We start from the raw sequence: 23,034 nt of genomic DNA on the forward strand, positions 1-23,034 counted from the left end.
TGGATGATCTAGAAAGATTGTGCAAAGAAGAATGGTCAAAGACCCCTCTCTCTGTGTTCTCCAATCTTGTGAAATGTTATAGGAGGAGATTAAGTGCTGTCTTGTTGGCAAAAGTGGGTTGTACAAAGTCAAACATCAGGGGTGCCAGTAATTGTGGGACACGTGATTTCCAGTTTTTTTTTTTCAAATGTGTGATTTTTTTTTTTTACCACCAAAGTAATGTGCTTAAATGAAAGGTTGGATTTTTCTCTTTTTTTGCATTTGGGTTCTATGTTGTTTAAAAAAAAAGGAGAATTTTTAGAAGTCCTCGACCACATCTTAAACAGGGGTGCCAATAATTGTGGAGGGCACTGTATATATATGGCTAATGTTTATTTTAAGGATCCATTTTCAGATTTGCCATGCAATAATTGTTCAAATGCTCTTGTCTGTATAAATTACTACGGTACTGGTACATGTTTTAGTAATAATAAGTTGTGGTAATTAGGTTGAAATTTAAGTCAGTAAAGATAATTTTGTATAAAGAATACAACTGTCACTAAAATGTTGTTATACTAAGCATTTTCATTAAACGTCATCCTTCCAGTAGGTGAAAAAAACAAAAACTTTGTAACCAGTTATTACTATTTATGGATTTTAGCCCGGCATCCAGGTGGGAACTATCCAATCTGTAAAGTTCAACAGGGTTACAAACAACAGAATTTGGTCAGCTTTTAAAGGTGAACTTTTGTTATTTCTGTAACACAAGCGGCACCAAATGGAATTGCAAAAATAATGAAGTGTCATTGTTTGTTTTGTTTGCTGTTTAGAGTCTAGGGCTGTGAGACAGTTTTCTCTGAACACCTATTTCAGTGATATCTGTAAGACAGCAGGGACATTTTCTGCATGCTATTCCATAAAAAAATATATGCAGCACCTTTAATGGATCATAACAACAATGCAAAGAAAAATTGCTTAAAGGTACCTCTGGTGCTACAAAGTTTGCAGTGTAGCAGGGGGTCATGAGCAGACCGTTTTCTGCTCGTAACTGTTTGGCGAACCCAAAATCACAGATTCTGATGGACTCCGGGTCGCCTGTCTCATCAACATACAGGATGTTACTGGGCTTTAAGTCTCGATGTACAACCTACACACAAAAGAAGACACAGTGATTTAGTAAATTGTGACATAAAAGTGTCCAAAATGTATGTTGTATTTGCAGTGTTTTGTAGACAATTAATCAGTTTAAAAAATAAAATAGGTCTATTGTATGATCAGTTATAATAATAATAAATAGCTAAAGATGTATGACATTATCGGTTAGTTTAAGGTTTAGGGTAGGGAGGTGGGTGGGTGTTGATGCTTTAAAACTCGACAGAGCATTAACCATAAAAACCTGTCGTGAAAAAAATCTATTTGGGAGAAAATGTAACTTGCTTTTAGCACCACTCAGTGGACATGTCGACACAGTCATGTAATCCTAATTATTGGAGCTTGACAGCTCTTGGTCACTGCTGCCTTCATTGTATGCAACAGAGCATATATATATATATATATATATATATATATATATATATATATATATATATATAGCCATGGACAAAAGTATTGGCAGTGACATACGTTTTGTGTTTCGCACAAGTTTTCTGATTCAGTTGTTGTGATGTTGATTCACATTGTTTCTAGATTATTGTGCAGAGTGATCAGATGAATTTTAAATAATTGCAAAATGCTTTATTGGCCAAAAAAATTAACTTTATCACAAAAACCCAAATTTCACAGTTTTTGGTCCTGGCACAAAATGACCAGCTAACATAATTTCACTAATCATTTCAGCAGCACCTGGGAAAGTGTGAACGAGTAATAGTCAGTTGAAATCACTCTATCATTCTGATTGGATTATAAGAGATGACTGTTTGCTATAAATGGAGGGAAGAAGTGCTTCCAATCATTGTGTTCTTGTTAGCAATGGTTACCTCTAAAGAAAGACATGCAGCCATCATCGCTTTGCATCAAAATGGCCTCACATGCAAGGAAATTGCTGCAAAGAATATTGCACCTGAAAGAACCATTTACCAGATCAACAAGAACTTCAAGGAGAGAGGTTCAACTGCAGTGAAGAAGGCTTCAGGACGTCCCAGAGTGTCCAGCAAGTGCCATGACGTCTCCTCCTGAGGAATCAGTTACCGAATCCTGTGCAGAGCTTGCACAATATTGGCAGCAGGTTGGTGTGAGTGCATCTGCATGCACAGTGAGGCGAAGACTTTTGGACAATGGCCTGGTGTCAAGAAAAAGGGCAGCAAAGAAGCCACTTTTCTCAGAGAAAATCATGAAATTCTGAAGGAAGTACAAGGATTGGACAGCAGAAGACTGGTGCAAAGTTATTTTCTCTGATGAACCCCCCTTCAGACTGTTTGGGACATCTGGAAAATCGATAGTCCAGAGAAGAAAAGGTGAACGCTACCATGAGTCCTGTGCCGTGCCAACCGTGAAGCTTCCTGAGACCATCCATGTGTGGGGTCGCATTTCATCCAAGGGAGTGGGCTCTCTCACAATTCTGCCCAAAAACACTGCCATGAATAAAGAATGGTATCAAAACGTCCTGCAAGAGCAACTTCTCCCAACGATCCAGGAGAAACGTGGTGATGATCCGTGCATTTTTCAGCATGATGGAGCTCCATGTCACAAGGCAAGAGTAATAATGAAGTGGCTCGGAGATCATTACATTGGAATTTTGGATCCGTGGCCAGGCAACTCCTCGGATCTTAATCCCATAGAGATCCAGTGGTCAATTCTCAAAAGGCGAGTGGACAAGCAGAAGCCCACAAATTGTGATTAACTCCAAAGCACTAATAAGGCAAGAATGGATCGCCATCAGTCAGGATTTAGCCCAGTAGCTGATATCCAGCATGCCAGAGTGAATTGCAGATGTTATGAAGAACAAGGGTCAACACTGTAAATATTGACTCTTTGCATATATTGAATGTTTTTGCCAATAAAAGCCTTTAAAACATATGAAATGCTTATCATTGTTTTCTAGTGTACCATAGAAACATGTGAAAATAACTCTACAAATACTGAAGCAGCAAACTTTGCAAAACACAAAATTGATGTCACAGCCATGACTTTTGGCCACGGCTATATATATATATATATATATATATATATATATATATATATATATATATATATATATATATATATATATACATACACTCACCTAAAGGATTATTAGGAACACCTGTTCAATTTCTCATTAATGCAATTATCTAATCAACCAATCACATGGCAGTTGCTTCAATGCATTTAGGGGTGTGGTCCTGGTCAAGACAATCTCCTGAACTCCAAACTGAATGTCAGAATGTGAAAGAAAGGTGATTTAAGCAATTTTGAGCGTGGCATGGTTGTTGGTGCCAGACGGGCCGGTCTGAGTATTTCACAATCTGCTCAGTTACTGGGATTTTCACGCACAACCATTTCTAGGGTTTACAAAGAATGGTGTGAAAAGGAAAAACATCCAGTATGCGGCAGTCCTGTGGGCTGAAAATGCCTTGTTGATGCTAGAGGTCAGAGGAGAATGGGCCGACTGATTCAAGCTGATAGAAGAGCAACTTTGCCTGAAATAACCACTCGTTACAACCGAGGTATGCAGCAAAGCATTTGTGAAGCCACAACACGCACAACCTTAATGCGGATGGGCTACAACAGCAGAAGACCCCACCGGGTACCACTCATCTCCACTACAAATAGGAAAAAGAGGCTACAATTTGCAAGAGCTCACCAAAATTGGACAGTTGAAGACTGGAAAAATGTTGCCTGGTCTGATGAGTCTCGATTTCTGTTGAGACATTCAGATGGTAGAGTCAGAATTTGGCGTAAACAGAATGAGAACATGGATCCATCATGCCTTGTTACCACTGTGCAGGCTGGTGGTGGTGGTGTAATCGTGTGGGGGATGTTTTCTTGGCACACTTTAGGCCCCTTAGTGCCAACTGGGCATCGTTTAAATGCCACGGCCTACCTGAGCATTGTTTCTGACCATGTCCATCCCTTTATGGCCACCATGTACCCATCCTCTGATGGCTACTTCCAGCAGGATAATGCACCATGTCACAAAGCTCGAATCATTTCAAATTGGTTTCTTGAACATGACAATGAGTTCACTGTACTAAAATGGCCCCCACAGTCACCAGATCTCAACCCAATAGAGCATCTTTGGGATGTGGTGGAACGGGAGCTTCGTGCCCTGGATGTGCATCCCACAAATCTCCATCAACTGCAAGATGCTATCCTATCAATATGGGCCAACATTTCTAAAGAATGCTTTCAGCACATTGTTGAATCAATGCCACGTAGAATTAAGGCAGTTCTGAAGGCGAAAGGGGTCAAACACAGTATTAGTATGGTGTTCCTAATAATCCTTTAGGTGAGTGTATGTGTGTGTGTGTGTATGTATGTAAGTATAATATTTCAAAATGTTTAAATGAATGTGAACAAATTATATTAAGCCTAATATAATGCTATTGTTACTAAATCATCAACTGCACATAAACTTAAACAAATTTATCTAGACTATCTTTAGCAGTCTCTGAGCAATTGTCGATGTACTTTCTCCACTGTGATGTATGTAAACTGACCCCTTGTGAATGCAGATACTCCACAGTTTTAGTGATGGTACAGAGTACAGCTGAGGCCTCTCGCTCTGAGAAGCACTTCTGCCGCAGGATCCGGTCCAGCAGCTCTCCACCTCTCATCAGCTCCATCACCAGATACACAAACTTTCCATCATCATAGACCTGTGGCACACAGCACAGCAGTTAAGCACCTTTCACTGGCAGACATCAGCAGAGCAGCAGGAGCCCAAGAAGGCTTATACAACCAGAAGACAACGTGTGAAACTGGATCAATTATAATGCCGTTTAAAACTGAAGTGTGGCATTTTTTCGATGTTAAACCAGCTTAAACTAAAAGTAAGCCATTTGAATGTTGATTTCCCTAAAACAAAGTAGTTTTTAATATTGCTCTATTTGTTTAAGCATCCCAACCAGCCCCACACAGCAACATTGACTCAACCAATGGTGTGAGTTTAGGGCGGGACTATCTGTTTGTCTGGCTGATAGCAGAAAACATGATTCAGCTTGTAACAACTTAAAATATAATCTGCATGCACAACAAACAAAGTTTTCGTGAATCAAGTTTTTTCACGTTTTAATAAAATAAAAAAAGTCATAAGCATATTTCCAGAATGTTTAATTTGTTATTAAAGAAACATAAATTTCAACCCAGGCCCATTCAAGTCCTGTACACATATGCTCATTACTTCTGGGATCAGCACTTTCATCGGTTTTTGGTTCTTATTGAGTCGGACAAGACCGAAAGTTCGGACTTCAGTTTCAGCGTCTAGATTTGATTCGTTCATTTAGAACAGATTCTTTGGTTCAATAACTGGTCTAGTAAATCATAAGAGCCATCTAGCCTGTATGAGTCCTAAGCAACCAAATTGGCTTGGTTGCTAAGGAGGGTAGAGTCACACGGGGTAACCTCCTTGTGGTCGTGATTATTGGTTCTCGCTCTCAATGGGGCGCGTGGATCGCGGAGAGCAGCATGAGCCTCCACATGCTGTGAGTCTCTGCGGCGTCAGGTACAACGAGCCACGTGATAAGATGTACGGACTGACGGTCTCAGAAGCGGAGGCAACTGAGACTTGTCCTCCACCACCCGGATTGAGGCGAGTAAATGGTGGTTCATTCAAAAGTAGCACAGAAACAAACCTCTGTAGCTTTACAAATGTTTTATTCAGCTACTGTCATTAATGTCTCAACACATCAAGGTAATCCTCTGAAAACTTAGATGGGCTCACTCGGTTCTTTTTAAAACGGAAAAACTATTTGTGACAAATTTGTAGAGAATATGCAACAAACATCAGTAACACTGAGTATAAAAACTCAGAGAAAATGACATTTCTGTCTTTTTCATGGTTTGACTCACATCTTTGAGAGTTAGGATGTTTGGGTGCTGGCCGTATCGCAGAAGGATCTCGATCTCTTCAGACGGGTCCTTCTTGGCTCTGTCAATAATCTGAAATGAAGTGGGCTGGTCACAGCAGTGTCTAAAAATGCTTTAGACTGACACTATAGCATGCTGTCCTATATGGCAATTAATCAACTGCTTCTGCTGCTCACTAAACAAGACTTTGTCAGACAACAACATGTTTTGGACCAAGGATGTTTTTAGAAGACTTACTTTGACTGCATATTCCACGCTGGTGATTCTGTGGACACATCGCTTGCACACCGAATATGCTCCGATACCGATATCCTCCTTTAAATCGTAGCCGTCAGTGAAAAGGATGTTGTTGCCATGAAGTTGCTGCAATTAAATACCAACACATCTGATTATACTGATTACTAAATATTTACATTCAGTGGCCCAAAAAGTGTTTGGACACTTAAAGGTGCACCGAGCAGCTTTTTGTTTGTGTTATCTGGGGCAGTGGTGGCTCAGTGGTTGAGGCTCAGGATTACTGACCAGAAGGTCGGGGGTTCAAGCCCCAGCACCACCAAGATGCCACTGTTGGGCCCTTGAGCAAGGCACTTAACTCCAGGTTGCTCCGGGGGGATTGTCCCTGTAATAAGTGCACTGTAAGTCGCTTTGGATAAAAGCGTCTGCCAAATGCATAAATGTAAATGTAAATGTAAATCTTGGACTTACAGTGACACCTAGTGGTGTGGATGCAGCATCAAAATCAATAGTTTTCAGTTGCAGATGCCATTGAAGAAATTCACTATTCACAAACAGACATGCTTAATTTAATCCATGAGTGAAATTGTCCAATAACAAGATGGTTACTGATATTAAGAAAGTAGTATTCAGCTGGTCATGTGATTCTAAAATGGCAGCCCCCATGAGGGCACCCCTGCCCCATGTAGAATAAAACAGCTTTTATAAGGTTACTGATATGACTAGAGTCCTCATCTCTTGTGGTCATGATTTTATACATATACGTTTCAAAATTACAATTAATTTCTTTAGGAGTACAATTTTTTAATGGGGTGGGGGGCGGGGGTATTGCACCTTTAAGACACACATACATTTGTCTGAATGTCATTGCATTAGATTAAAACAAATCTATAAAAAAAACATCGAAGTAATCAAATTATTTTCTCTCTCTCTCTCCCTGTCTCTCTCTTCTTGAACAATTTTGCCCATTCAGTACAGTATACATATATTTTTAATTAACAAGTTATAACATATTTCTCATATATTCTGTATTGCTTTGTAAGAGTGCATGGAGATATAAATATACAACAGACAGTATGTGACACAAATGCACATGACCGACCGCATCAGGTGGATGAAACGTCTCACGAAAGCAATTCACATCACAGGTTTAGCAATCTACCTTCCAGAAATAGCTGCACTCATGCATGTTTATGAGCGCTATCAGAGGAAGTATGCTGGACAGGTGCCGCATCACATCAGAATGATCTAGATAACAGCACTGCAGAGCTATCCACTTGTGTCAGACTCATATGGGCCCGTATGCTCCCACCAATCAATATATCTCAACACAGACACTTCAATAAACCACCTCTTCAGGTATGTACCATCTGGCAGAATTAGTTCAGTTTATGTAATATGGTACTCTTTTTTTCTTCTGATATTGTGCACCAAACAGTGGTTCCCCCGAGGATAGATCTGAATCGACTGTGTGCACAGCCAGAACAAGGTTAACTTACTACTGTAATAGCTTCAATTGCAGTGGGGTCCTTAAGACTGAGATCACATTGAAAATCTGGTATTTTTAAACATTTAAACATGGAATTAAAGGTTTAGGATATTGATAAAAATAAAATAAAATATAAACAAATGACAATAAAAAAAATGTCGGATGTTGCTATTTGGTTGCAAGGGTTTTGTAGGTGATTGCTAGGGTGCTGTGGGTGGTTGTCAGGACTTTATGTGACTGCAAAGGTTTTGTGGGTGGTTGCTAAGGTGTTGTAGGCTGAGCCGGCCTTGCCTAATGAGCGACATGCGGCTGCATAAGGCCCCCGCTTCCACCAGGGGCCCCTCTACCACTAGTTCAGTATAGCCATAACATTATTTGCAATAAGTGAAAATAACACTGGGCACACAGAGCAGCTACTGTATATGCATGCCAATAGTCCTATGGAACCTGTCAAAACTATTAAAAATACTTCATACGCTTTGAAGAAAAGACATGGAGAGATAAGTATGTGAATTTGACCACCCTCAAACTGAGATCTGATGTGGTGACATTGGTAAAATAGCCAGTTAGATGTGTGGGTGATCTGGGTTTGAGGCCACCTTTTGCCTATTTCAGTATTCTCCCCTTATTGATCTAATTGATGTCATTGAAGACATACAGTACACGCCATCGGAAAGTCCCTTCATTTAAATTAAAATGAACACAAAATGTTTAAATAAAGTGTCTAAGGGGACTGTGAAATCACTGAAAATGAACGTGGCATTTTTGTCGTAATCACTAAAGGTTAGGCAGTGACGAGAAGGGGGTGGACGGGCGCACGCACACCTTTCCAAGTATGAAATGTGTGGTTGATTAGAGGCTCAGTATCTCACGGGCCAGTGGAATGAGGGTGGCGGTAACACGTTTATTGGACCTGAAGAAACCGCTCTCTCTAAAGCCGCTCTTAGCATTTGAAGACAACAGTGAGGAGCATTACACTTACAAAACAAATAGACTTATTTATTTGCACAATTTATAGGTGTCCTTGAAGGTAGGTGGGGCCTCATTTTGAAAATGCTTGGGCCGGCCCTTGTTGTTGGTGGTTGTCAGGACAATGCTAACTGGTTGTAAGGGCATTGCTATGTGGTTGCAATGATTTCGTGGTTGGTTGCTTGGTAGTTACTTGGATTTTGTGGGTTGTTGCTGGGACATTGCTATGTGGTTGCTATGGTGTTGTAGGTGGTTGCTTCGATGTTGTGGATTGTTGCCAGGACGTTGCTGTTTGGTTTCTAGGGTTTTGTTGGTTGCTAAGGTGCTGTGGGTGGTTGTCAGGACTTTCCTATGTGATTGCAAGGGTTTTGTGGGTTGTTACTAGGGTGTTGCAGGTGGTTTCCAGGACAATACTAATTGGTTGCTAGGGTGTTTTGGGTGGTTGTCAGGGCTTTGCTATGTGATTGCAAGGGATTTTTAGGTGGTTGCCAGGGCATTGCTATGTGGTTGCTAAGTAGTTGTATGTGGTTGCCAGAACTTTGCTATTTGATTGCAAGGATGATTTGGGTAGGTGCCAGGGTGTTACTATGTGGTTGCCAGGGTTGTGTGGGTGGTAAAAGGGTGGTTGCTATGATGTTGTGAGTTGTTGCCAGGGTGTTGCTCTGTGGTTTCAAGGGAGTTGTGGTTGATTTCCAGGGTGATACTAGGTGTTTTCTAGGTTGTTATCGGTGGTTGCCAGGACTTTGCAATGTTAATGCTAGGGTGTTGTGGGTGGTTGCCTAGACATAGGTATGTGATAGCAAGGACTGTGTGGGCATTTGCAAAATGGTTGCTAGGATGTTGTTGTTGTTGCCATTGCATAGCTATGTGGTTGCAAAGGTTTTATGGATGGTTCCTAGGGTGTTGTGAATGGTTGCCAGGACTTTACTATGTGGTTACAAGGGTTTTGCGGGTGGTTGCCTGGATGCTGTTATGTGGTTGCTAGGTAGTTGTGAGTGATTGACAGGACCTTGCTATGTGGTAGAAAGGATTTTGTGGGTATTTGAGGAATGGTTGCTAGGATGTTATGGGTTGTTGCCAGGGCATTGCTATATGCTTGCAATGGTTTTGTGGTTGGTTCCTATGGTGTTGTAGGTGGAAGGACTTTGAGGATGATAGGGTGGTGTTGTTGGTTGTCAGGTTATTGCTATGTGGTTCCAAGGGTTTTTTGTTGGTGGTTGTTGTGTAGTTGCATTGGTGTTGTGGGCGATTGCAATGGCATTGGTGAGTGATTGCAAGGGTTTTGTGGGTGGTTGCCAGGGCATTGCTTTTTGGTTGCTAGGTAGTTATGGGTGGTTGCCAGGACTTTGCAATGTGGATGCAAGGGTGTTGTGGATGGTTACCAGGTCATTGCTATGTGGTTGCAAGTGTTTTTTTTCATGGTTGCTGCATGGTTGCTAGATTGTTGTGAGGTGTGGCAAGGACTTTGCCATGTGGATGCTTAGTGTTATGGGTGGTAACCAGGACTTTGATATGTGGTTGCTATGGTGCAGTGTGTAGTTGCTAGGTGGTTTCTTACCAATAAGCAATTATGAATAATACCTTGCAAAGGGCTTAATATGTCTAATATATTGAGACTGAGGTATTATTCATGTCTGTGGCATGAACAGGAATGGACCAGTCCTTCTCACCTGTACAATAGGGTTCACAGAGTTTAGCTTGGTCTCGGCCAATGGTGGTTCTTGACCCAGGTTAGAGGCCACAAAGCTGAAGCCACGGAAGAGCTGGTGGGCGTTTGCACTGGTCGGAACACAGGGTGAATCTGCAGACACAAACACAAACACAAACACACACACACACACACACACACACACACACACACACACACACACACACACACACACACACATGTTGTGTTTCCATGTTTTATGGGGACTTTCCATAGACATAATGGTTTTTATACTGTACAAACTTTATATTCTATCCCCTAAACCTAACCCTACCCCTAAACCTAACCCTCACAGAAAACTTTCTGCATTTTTACATTTTCAAAAAACATAATTTAGTATGATTTATAAGCTGTTTTCCTCATGGGGACCGACAAAATGTCCCCACAAGGTCAAAAATTTCGGGTTTTACTATCCTTATGGGGACATTTGGTCCCCACAAAGTGATAAATACACGCTCACACACACACACACACACACACACACACACACTTAGAAAGTCTTAGAAACAAGGACAAAGTCTCTCTTTGAATTGAAACTCACAATTGATCCCCTCTGAGCATTGGAACTGACTGTGGCGATGCCCAAGGCCTCCTGGTAAACAGGTATTGCAATGGCAACTCACTCCAATTAGTTTTTGCACTCTCCCCACACTTGTTGGGCACAGGCTGTGATGTAAGACTCTCTGTCTCACACATTACCTCTCATTGTTTGAGAATATGATAATGATCTATTCCAAACTTTGAATGATTCTTTAAAGCATTCATCAAATAAAATACCATATGGTTTCACTCTTGCAGAGTAACTAATAGTTGAAGTTGTTAAGCTTCTAACCTAAACTTGAAATATGCATTTTTTCCCTATTCAAACTTAATATGAAGTGACAACTATAAGTAAGCCATTCGTAGGTTGATTTCACCAAAAAAAAAAAAAGTACAAACTGTTCCTCTATAGATATCATAGACTAGTCTGACACAACAACATTAGCATGACCAATGGCCTAAGTTGACAAAGTAGCAGTTGACAAAGGATCTTCCCAATGCCGTGAAGTTTTACAGTCACAATGCGCAAATCAACAGAAATTCAGAATCTGGCACCTCTTGGTGTGCGGGATGTGAACTCTGGATCAAAATGGAAGGTGTCCTCTGGTCGGCCCACTGCTGGTTTAAACGGAGGCTTGATTTCACGTCTATATAACTTCTGTGAACAGATAAGACCATAGGTTATAATTTACACTATTAAAGACACACACTTATGTTGAGGGTGTTTGGAACTCACATTCCAGTCTGTTGTTGCAAAAAAAATATGCCGTTTGATTTCTTCCACTCCATCAGGTCCTGCGCCTGCCGAACAAGCAGAGGAAAACCAATCAGATAACATGATGTATGGAAATATTTTGTCATTCTATGCTTCATAAACCAAATGTCTCATAAAATCCATCTGTCACCTATTTGAAGGATGAGATTGCCTTGAAACATATTCTGTCATTGAGTCAGGCAAGTGCTGAAAGCACCTCCTCGAATATTCTTTGCCCTTTCTTGCCATAGCTAACCTTCTAAATATGAACACGAATGAGCTTTTTATTTCTGGAACCCTACTGTTGCTCTACATTGCCTGACCACAACCACATGTCTTATACATAGTTATCTTTCACTTTAGCTTTCAGTGTGTACACGGTCATACTTGAGTGAGTTGGGATTTGAGTGGGGATGCACAGCTAATCTGAGACATTAAGCCGCAGTCAACACAAGGTGTCGGTTGCATTTCTCTCAGCCTTATAAATTATGGATAAAGTGATTCACCCAGTTAAATTCAACCTCAGATTTGACAAACATTCAGTAGCAGTGTCTGGATCTGACTGCAGTCATTAGCTCAGGAAATCATCTAATCTGACTTGAAATGAAAATCTGCCCTACCACTGCTGTCAAAATAACAATGCTTTAAAAGATGCAACATTGTGACCAAGAACAACATGTGATACATTTCTTTTTCTATCCCTGCTCAAAGAAACAGCTTAAATCAGCCTAATGTGGTTTGCTGGTGTTAGCTGTCCATGAGTTTGGTTTCCACTGCTCAGGCTGGTCTAATTTTATGGTTTTAGAGGGTTTTAGGTGACTAGATGGCCAATTAGCTAAAGCAGCTGAGAACCAGCTTGGTCAGTCTAGTAGACCAGCATAAACCAGCTAAGACTAGAGAACCACCTAAGCCTGATTTAAAGTAATAGTTGACCCAAAAATGAAAAAAATCTGTCCAACTTAAGAAATCCACTTTGAAATTATCATAAAACGATCCATATGATATGTGTGCTATATATTCCAAGTCTTCTGAAGCCATACGATATCTTTTTGAGAGGAAGATACGTTCATTTTAGCATTATTGTTGTTTTAAGCAGGTCGATTCTTATGGCCGTGCATTGTTTATCCCAAAAGAACATTTTCAGCGCTAAATGAGCTTCCCATTTGTATAGTCACGGTGCGATTCGCTCTGGATGAGACAAAAACCAGGCTCGACTAATTCATGCTGTGCAATAAACAGCATGGTACAGACCACAAACCTGAATTAAAATGATACATTTCTACTTTAAAGCACTAGTCAAAATGTCAAACATCTTATAAGGCCAGACAGACCTGACATTTTAAACATTACTGATGAGGAAAAGACGAGAAATCATAGTGTGTGCCATTACTGTAGTAACAGATATGATTCGAAAGATATGTTATTGATTCATATTAAAACTATAAAAAGTGAAGCAGTTAGTTTTACTATAATTGCAGATTTAAAATGTTTCGGCTACAGTTTTTTTTTCTTAACAAAAAATAGTTTGTTTTATAGAAACCATAATTGCATTGAATGCATCATAATTGCATCAAAAATGATGAGCCATCCATGGTCAAATCTGTGGTTAAAAGTAAAATCAAGGACTTTCAAATCAAGTCTGGACCTATATGAATGTTGGACTGGGCTCTCTAATTGTAGGGGGAATCTGCTTTTGTTTACCTTGTCTAAAATCATCATTTAAAACGTAAAAATCCAATATTTCCATTAGAAATGCAGACCCAACTCACTAAAATGACATGCTCATATATGTTCATTTATTGTATAGTTATTTCTATTAAATGCATTAAGTTATTTGAATGAACTTTTCAAACTTAAATTTGTTTTTAGTGTCTTTTATTGATGATCATATACGTTCAGGTTGCGATGAGATGGGGGCCCAGAGTGCAAAGTCAGGGGGCCCGAAAATATAAATGGTACATCTGCATGTATTTATAGAATTAGCAGGGAAATGAAAACAAACATGATGAAAAAAATAGATCATGACAGATATTTTACAACTGAGTACGTCAGTGACAGAAGATCGCTTGTAGCTCAACCTCCGTTTGGAAATTTAATAAAACAGAATGTATATTTATTATATGAAAAAAACAATTAATGCAATGAAGATTCATTCAAATGCAACATGAATAATTAAATGAAGAGCAAAGTTGTAAAATTAATAATATGTTAAAAGATACTTCAAGTAAATAATTTAGGGGTTCAGCTGACTGAATTATAATTACTTTGGTTGGATTAACCTAATTTGTCATGTAAATTTAGTCAGATTATATTGTTTTTCTTAATTAAATAAAACCAGTTCATTTCAATATTACCACATAAAGGCAGATTTTTTAGGTTACCTACAATTGTAATTTTTTATTTGTATTTCTTTCTTTCTAATTTTTTTGTCACTTTGAAGCTTGATAGACTTAGTCCCCTTTCACTTACAAAATATGGAAAAGGGTGACCAATACATTCTTTAAAAAATCTGGAATGACCCAAGGGTTAATGAATAAAAAATGACAGAATTTTCATCTATGGATGAACGAGCTCTTTCAGTTAGTCTTTTGGGCAGCAATGGAGGGCAGGCGAATATCATATACTTGTTGGGTGAAAGCATCATTGGTGTCATATGGTGACCTACCTAATCTATTGGAAGGGTTTCTTTTAAATAGAGCCCGCAATAAACTCTGGACTTCTGTGCTTAGGAACTGTGGCATGCCCAGTTTTGCCCTGTGAAATAGAAAATAAATAGTTCACTTTGTTATTTGATTCTGAAATCAATTGAGACTGTGATGCAAAGCCATAAACATCACAAATCATTTTGACAGACCCATTTGTGAGGAGACCTTTAGAATCGCAAATCTTTAAAGGGATAGTTCATCCAAAATGACTATTCTGTCATTACTCGCCCTCACCCGTACGACAGTTTCAGTCACCACTCACTTTCATTGCGTCTTTTTTTTTCCACACAGTGAAAGTGAATGGTGACTGAAGCTGTCAGTCCATGACATCAGTTCCAAACTTTGTGTTCCATGGATTAAATGAAACACATACAGTTTTGAAACAACATGAGGGTTAGTAAATGATGGCAGAATGTTCAGTTTTGGGTGAACTATCTCTGTTCAATAACCTAGCCTGTCAGACAATGCACAAATACAACAGTAAATCTTACTTGAGAATAAATGCCATGGTCTCTTTGCGGTCTTTGCCTTGAAATGGCAGGGATCCAGTCAGCATTTCAAACTGGGGACAGTAACAGAAACAGGACAATACAATAAGAAGTGTATATTCAGCACCATTTCACAGTAACATTACACGCTGAAACTAAATCTGCCTCTTCTCAGTGTGCTCATTCTTATGTAACCATTTTCCCTGTGAGAGAATAATTTTAAGGCTGGGTTATTCACCAACCATGAACTCAACCTGACATGTGACATTACAGACTCATAGAAGTGCCACGAAATGAGGTGGTTGCTTCAGAAAATTAGCTTTTTAAGCTAATTTTAGCGCATGCATTTTAAAACCCTATTGCTCAGGTTTAGGCATTGATTAGGTAAGGATGTCTTTTTTTAAAGTCTCATTTATATTTGAAAACACTATTGGTTAGGTACAGTCAAAAGTTAAAGTTTAAAAACATTCATCTAAAATTCACTTTAAAACCTCGTCTGAATCCGAAATGTTTTTACTCGCTTTTGGCGCCCCCAGCTGGACATTTCACTGGAAAACTGCAACCAAAAGTTTTATACAGCACGTTTATTTTGAATTGCAAAAATGTTGTCATGTTGACCTAAACTTCATGAGACCAGGCTGGCCAAAATGAGTGAACTTCTGCAATTTTACAACACCTATTATCTGTTCCACATTAGTCATCTTGTTTCTGGCCGAGGTCTTGATACTTCTAATGAAGCACCTCCTTCTAAAGTTAATTTGCTTCAACAGATGCTTCAACAGAGTAAATTGCTGCAGAGGGAATGAGAATCCTTAGAGGACAAACCCTCATCTAGATGTAATTACCAGAAACAGCTCAAGGCAATTAAAAGAATCTTTCAGGCATCTTTTTTTAGAATAAATGGAAAAATCTTTACCAAAGTGCAGCAACAAGATGATCCACTGTTATGCCATATTGTAAGGAAGCATCCTATCAATTAATAACTTTTAGAACTATTGCCAAGTGTTTCTGCAAAAATAGGCAACTCTGATGTGTTCCATTCAAAGTCGGATGTGGGATACTTGATATCTCCAACTTTAGACCATAAAGCTGTTTGAAGAGTCTAACATTGGGAAGATGACGGACAAGGAAAGAAAATGGCAATGCCATCATCAAGGGTGTAAAAAGTACTCGTAAATTATACTTAATTGAAAGTATGGACACTGAGTAAAAATTTGACTCAATTAAAATTCAAAGTATCTAGCCAGAAACATACATGAGTGAAAGTAAAAAAGTACCACATTAAATTGTACGTAAGTATTAAAAAATTAAAAGTAACATAGCAGGAATGAAAAACAGATTTGATGGTGATTTTTTGAAAATGTCCTTGGTGAGTGGGAGACAAAAGAGACATTTCTTCTTGTATGAATCCTTACTAACTCCACTACAGGAAAATAATTAACTAAAGTAGGGCCTAGGGCTGGTATTGATACAGAGTTCCTAATTCGATTCCGATTCATATGGGTTAATATGTTATTTCAGTTTTAATGTCCCTTTTGCTTACATATGAAGACATTCTCTCTCAGCTACTTCTGTGAATTACACAGGGGATCTTCTAACTATGTACATTATGAAAATATACATTTGACCAATTAGATTTAAATCGTTTTTCATAATTTGTCACATTTTTACTATTTAAAACTGAACAAATAAATGTATTTCATCAATAAATATGATACTATATTGCATATATTATATTGTGTTACATGTTTATTGTTTAATAGCATAATTTGTACTATTCATAGAAATTTACATTGAGTTGTTGAACAAGTGCTAAAACCCGGTACTGTCTCTTTAAGAAAACCAAGCATTTCTTTATATGAGTGAAAGTATATGAGAGACACAAATGTGCTATGCGTAATTACATTTACATTTATGCATTTGGCAGACACGTCATACTGTGCATTCGGGGTAAACATTTTATTTACTTTTATAGTGTCAATTCCCTGGGAATTGAACCCATGATCTTGGTGTTGTGAGCGCCATGCTCTACCAGTTGAGCATCAGGAATTTTTACTATACCTTAACAAGAAGGAAGCAGGGCTATTATATATAACATTTTTTAATTTAGTCTATGTTATTTTCAATTTGCCTTTTCAATTTAGTTTATTTTCATCAGTTTTCACTCTGTGACTGTTAATTTCAGTTCAGTTTTAGGATTTTAGGGCTGCCAAAGTTACTGCATAAACTGATGTTTAAAAAGCTACATTTCTGAAGACCATCTAGTGTTATTGCTATTTAGTGCCATTTTCATGTTTAATGAAAGTGGGTTGTGATGGTTAAAAATGTTGTAATATACTGTGTCACACACTAAAACTAAATTAATAGTAGAACTTAAAATTAAAGTTCAGTTTGTAAAGGGTTTATATAGTGGTTCAATAACGACTAATATGTCATTTACAAATGCATTATAATTAGCATTGATTTGCAGTTATAACAACATGCATAAAAAGGTGACATTCATGACATGGCTAACAAAGAGTGAGCTATTTTATCTCACATGTTATAAATGCTTAATAACACATATTTAACATTAGTAACCCATGAAAATTAACCTTAATGTAAAGTGGACATATATGAAGCATTTATTAAGGAAACAAATGTCACCTTTGTACATAAAGTCCAGTATGGTTTAATGGTCATCAGGGTTTATTACATGATATCCTGTATGCTGTGAATGAGCAGGAAGAGCTGAAAAGTGTGTTTGCAGAGGATTTTGGTAACTAGGACTAGTTAAGTTGAGACACTGTTCGGAGAAGTACTATTCTTTTGACATCAATGTGAAAAAGTGAGTCAAGACATGTCAATTCAAAGCGGACTCTAGCAAAATGATATAATTCCTAATTTTAATCTCACTACAATAGTCCATTTTTGCTGCATTGTGACATAAATCATACATTTTGATTAATATAAGTATGAATAACATTATTTATTAAGCATTTATAACATATGAGATTTAAAACAACTTATTAGTAATTAATTAACCCCTTCATAAACCTTTATAATGTAAAGTTGAGCTAAAAATGTAGCTATGACCACATTATTCTTCAGCCCCTGGCTAACCCTACGAGCTTATAACACTAAAACACTGTAGTGCTCATGTAGCTGACTTGATCTTCCACAATCTGCAAGGACACTTACCATTAACACACCAAAAGACCACCAGTCAGCACTTTGAGTGTGACCCCCTCTATTAACCACCTCTGGGGCCATATACTCGATGGTCCCGCAGAACGAGTACGCTCGTTTGTCATGATCGATCGCCTCTTTGCTCAGGCCAAAATCTGAGAGAGCACAGAAGATATTAAACCATAAATACAGCATTAAGTCATTGACAAATCTACAGATTTGGACCTTATCAACATTTTGCTCACCTGTGATCTTTATATGGCCTTCTTCATCAAGGAGAATGCTGGAAAGACAAAACAACAGTGAATTAAAGAATACATTTCATTTCTATTTTACATCATATAGAGCAGCTACAGCTATATAGGTATTTAGGGCTGACAAGATTGGGGATATATTTTCTTTATGAACGCACTTGTGCAGTGTCCTTAGGGTTGCCTTTGCCTATCCGTCATTAATCATCTCTGGCAAGTCTCAAAACAGCGCATTCTTAAGAGATATAGAGAGCTCTGCCGATACCTGATTCTGAGACAAGAGTCACAAGGAATATGTTTCTCTCTTGTACTGTACAGTGTGTCCCTTTCATTATTTCCTGCAATGAATCCCTCAAAAGAGCCATTCAGTGTACGGGTGCACCTGGTTTTGAAGTATAGTTTGAATAGATGTAGAAAGGCACAAGCTGAGGGGCATTGCGATAAGTGGGAGCAATAGGTATGATTGTATTAGTAAAAGATTTCACACAAAACTAAGCCTTTTGTCATCATTTATTTACCCTTATGTCGTTCCAAACCTGTATGTTGTTATTTTTTCTGTGGTATTTAAAAGGAGCATATACAACAAATCCTCACGCAGCCATTTTCCACACAATGACAGTTCATAGCGACTGAACCTGCAATGGAGCTTGTGCCTTGTTGTACATATCACGGTAGTTCATTTCCTGGAGAAATGAACATTAGAGGCCTGAAGAGCAGATATTTTATTTTTATTTGAAATTTTAATGGAAAACAAGACAAAAATACTGATTAAGAAGAATAATTTTTGCACAGAAACAAAATACTTCAGTATTTTGACGGGTTTGGAATGACACGATGTTGGGAAAATTATATTTTTTTTATGTATTTTTTGGGTGAACTATGACCTTACAGACATGGTAGTTGTTCATAACATAGGTAAAGGCTTTGACAATCACTGTGAAAACAGCATAGGGACACAAAACAGTTGTTGTAACAGCACCAAAGATACAAGAACAGCACGGGGAGTTCTCTGTGTCGTTGCATCACCCAGTTTGATCCTCTGAATTATGGCTGTAATTACATAAGAGTTTCACCGAGTTCCCTCAGCTCTAATCCAGACGTGGATTATAAAATGCTTGAAAATACAAGATTTAAGCTTTCCTGAACATCTCGTCCAATCATGGTTCTACTCAGGTTAACAACACAAGGGCATTCTGGTGGCTTTACAGGCATAAGGTCACTATCTAAGGTGCGTTAGTTGCTTGCAGTGTAACAATGTTGAAGCTCTGTTGAAACAATGTTTTTGCTGAGCAAAATCTATCGCTATTTAACAGATAATATCTTTGAGGGATATATGTCATTTTTAGATGTGTTTTTGTTCATGTTTTGATAAGTTTAGTTCCTGTTTCATGTCATGTGATTCCCTAGTCATGTGATGTCCTGTTTTCCCTCCATGTTCATGTGTCTTGTTTTCATTGGTTTATTATTTCATTGTCTTGTTATCTTGTTTGGTGTTCTGTTTGATCATTGATTTATGTCCCCCATGTCATGTATTTAAGCCCTTGTGTTTACCATTTCCTTTGTCTAGTGTTGATGTTTGTAAGTGTAACTTTGTTGTTTTTGTTCATTCCATGCAAAGCAAAGTCTAGACTAGTTCAAGTAAAGTTCATGTTTAGGTTTAGTTCTCATTTATTGTTAGGGTTTTTGGTTTCATGTTTATTTAAATAAACTGCACTTGGGTTCTTCACTACATCATCGTCTTCGTCCTTGCCAGCATATATATATGTAACTCCTCAAATATATATTTGGGTGATTCCTAAATTACTTTGAAACTACTTGTAATCTTGAAATATACTTGTAATATATATTTTTTATTTATTTAAAACGGGTATTACTTGTTCTAGAATCTAATCATGACCTTGGTTTTTATGATTATTTATTATAAAATGCAAATTGTACGCAAACATCAAATGAGACTGAAATATTATTATCATAATAATATTATAAATATTATAAAATATTATTAATATTTTTAAGTTCCTATGAAAAAGTGCATATACTCTTCTTAATTTTTATAAATACATAGATTTATTATATAAAATCAGAAAAGTGAAGAATCATCCATATATATGTATATATATATACACTGTCTAAATTGTTTGCCAATATATAGGCTAACTGTGACATTTAATATTGTATTGAGAAGTATTTATAGATCGAACATTATTGTAATATTTTTTTCTTGTTTTCTTGAGAAAAATCGATAGAAATGTGTTTTTTTCTTTTTCAGTTCTTATCAAAAACTTTATATAATTTTCTTAATTTTGACACTTTAAAAAAATTATATAGAGTGGAATTTATTCTAGAATTAAAAAGACTGGGTATGGGACAAGCCAAAAAACACAAAAAACACAAAAAAATTAATCTGGAAAACATAAATGTTCAACACTCTTAAAAAAGTCTGCAAAAATAAACAAATGGACAGAAAACAATAAAGCTAAAATAAAAAAAAAAAATCTAAACATGGCAGGAAAGTGAAGAATCATCAACATATAGTTTTTTGTACATATATATGCTAACTATTACAGGATGATTATTTAACATTGTATTGATAAGTATCTAAAGGTAGAACATTACTGTAATTGTTCTGTCTTGTTTTCTTGAGATAACTTGATTATTTGTGTCATGGCGAGACATCTTGTGATCTTATAGACAGAAATACATGTCTTTCATATATTTGCAATTCCATTTGGTGCCTTAATGAACTTGGAATCTCCATACAGTTCTTGGATGCTATACTTATCTCACAAATTCAGATTTCAGATCCATACTGAAAATCAATAGATATGCAGATAGACTGCAGTTGATTCTCTGTCCATTCGTTTGGCTCTTCAATAAATCGTTTTACAACACATTATTGAGTTTGCCTAAGATTTTTTTTCTGTCTTTGCATGAGCAACATCAGCTCAGTTTTAAAGGGAAATTTGATGGCTGTTATTGACTGGTCTGTTGGGTGTTACTCACTTCTCTGGTTTGAGATCTCTGTAGATGATGCCCAGACTGTGAAGATGATCCAAGGCCAAGGCCAGCTCAGCCAAATAAAACTTCACATCCTCCTCAGTAAACATCACCTAGAGATAAACATATCATAAATAGCTTATTTTTTATTTAGCTGACGCTTTGACCCAAGGCAACATACAGTCCATTTATAACAGAGACAGTAAGCTTGCAGAAATCTGAGGTTGAGTGTCTTTCTCATGGGCACAATAGTGATGAAAAACATATGAGAAACATATTTACAGTAATTTACAATGGATGCCGGCTGAAATAACCAAGAATATTCCTTTAATGCAAAAGCTGACCAGTGGCAGGTCTTGTATTAAACTGTTGGGCTGCTGATATAAAAAGCATTTTTATATGGTACAAAAATTGCTCAGGGGATCGACAGTGCCATATTGAGGAGAGTTGATCGGTGTAACAAGTTCCAGGAAGCAGAGCAGCATCTGCTGCAGCCTGATGAGAGATTTGAGCATCAGCGGTAATTAATTTACACCTTAATTCACAAGTGTGATCCTGCGCAGATAAGCTCAATTAAATCAAGAGTGCAAATCGCTTGGTGGAAGTGTCCTAGCTTCTTCCTTAATTCACATGCTTTTACTGAGAAACTGAATTAGTGTCTACAATAAGAGGGTAATTTGCAGAAGTTGGTCTTTTTTGTACAGTGCAATCAGGGTTGGTCTTTATGTACTATTGTGAGGAATGTAATGATTCTGTTTCATTAACCGTTCCATTGTCTTTAACTTGATAAACAGGGTTTTGAGGGTGCAATAACTCTTGATGACCAATTCAAGAGCTTGAATGAATTTGTGACATATTTAACTTGATAACTTTACTCCTCTCTACATCTCTACATCTACGTTTTGTACAGTAGAAAATAGTGGATAAATGCATGAAATTGCAACTGAATCAGCAATCGAATGACATATATGACTTGTTGGTCCTATGGTCGGTTTCAAACTTTATGCGCTTTTGCACCATGGGCTCAGACGGTTGCCTTTGCTAAATCGTGCCTTTCCATACAAATTTGGTCTCGTTGGCACGGTCATGGTATCTTTTTTCAATGTGGTGCTACAAAAACAGGATCAGAATGGACTGAATGAGAATGAGACCAATCATTAGCCCTGAAAGTTTTCTTTGCACTGTTTTTCTGTACTGTTGCATTATGTGTGTTAATTTTCTGTTAATTGTCTGTAAAGTATATGTTAAAAGTATATGTAAAATATATAAGTGTAACATTTGGAGGAAGTCAAGAGAGCCGGATCTAAATGCAGCTAAGTTTAATGGAAAGATTTTTTATAAAACACAAAACAGGGGGAACACAGTAACAAGGCAAGACTCGGAACTAGGAAACAAAACAAACAAGATGATAACTGGTACAGGAACTGGAGAAAACACAACAATTGACAAAGGCTGAACAGAAATCAGGGCCTTATATACACAAGGACTAACGAGGGAATGGCACACAGGTGAGAACAATTGGAAACAGCTGACAGAGATGAGGGCAGTGCATTTTAGGAAGTGTATTCCAGGGAAATAAGAAGACAAAGGATAAACACAACAGTGAATCATGACAATAATTTAGATAGGTCTTTGTGTAATATGTTTATATATGTAGCAGCGTGGTCCTGTGAGGCACGAAATTTCGTTCCCTTGTATGTATCTACATTTAATAATTGAAAGAGCCAAGGGTGAAAAAAGTGATTC

General features: G+C 37.7%; 1 protein-coding gene across 1 annotated transcript in view; it reads right to left on the minus strand.

Annotated features, from left to right (window-relative positions):
- LOC127617782 (ribosomal protein S6 kinase alpha-2-like) overlaps window positions 1–23,034 on the minus strand; it is a 52,302-nt gene that overhangs the window by 8,316 nt on the left and 20,952 nt on the right. The window contains exons 6-17 of the mRNA XM_052089854.1: window positions 21,295–21,401; window positions 18,286–18,323; window positions 18,053–18,195; window positions 14,876–14,946; window positions 14,345–14,433; window positions 11,662–11,726; window positions 11,481–11,583; window positions 10,348–10,478; window positions 6,223–6,348; window positions 5,968–6,057; window positions 4,617–4,775; window positions 965–1,126 (exon numbers count right to left, since the gene is read on the minus strand). Of these exons, the coding sequence (XP_051945814.1) occupies window positions 965–1,126; window positions 4,617–4,775; window positions 5,968–6,057; window positions 6,223–6,348; window positions 10,348–10,478; window positions 11,481–11,583; window positions 11,662–11,726; window positions 14,345–14,433; window positions 14,876–14,946; window positions 18,053–18,195; window positions 18,286–18,323; window positions 21,295–21,401 (1,284 nt within the window). The remainder of the gene's footprint in view (window positions 1–964; window positions 1,127–4,616; window positions 4,776–5,967; window positions 6,058–6,222; window positions 6,349–10,347; window positions 10,479–11,480; window positions 11,584–11,661; window positions 11,727–14,344; window positions 14,434–14,875; window positions 14,947–18,052; window positions 18,196–18,285; window positions 18,324–21,294; window positions 21,402–23,034) is intronic.

Source organism: Xyrauchen texanus, chromosome 24 (genome assembly GCF_025860055.1).
Source record: "Xyrauchen texanus isolate HMW12.3.18 chromosome 24, RBS_HiC_50CHRs, whole genome shotgun sequence".
Taxonomy (NCBI): Eukaryota; Metazoa; Chordata; class Actinopteri; order Cypriniformes; family Catostomidae; genus Xyrauchen; species Xyrauchen texanus.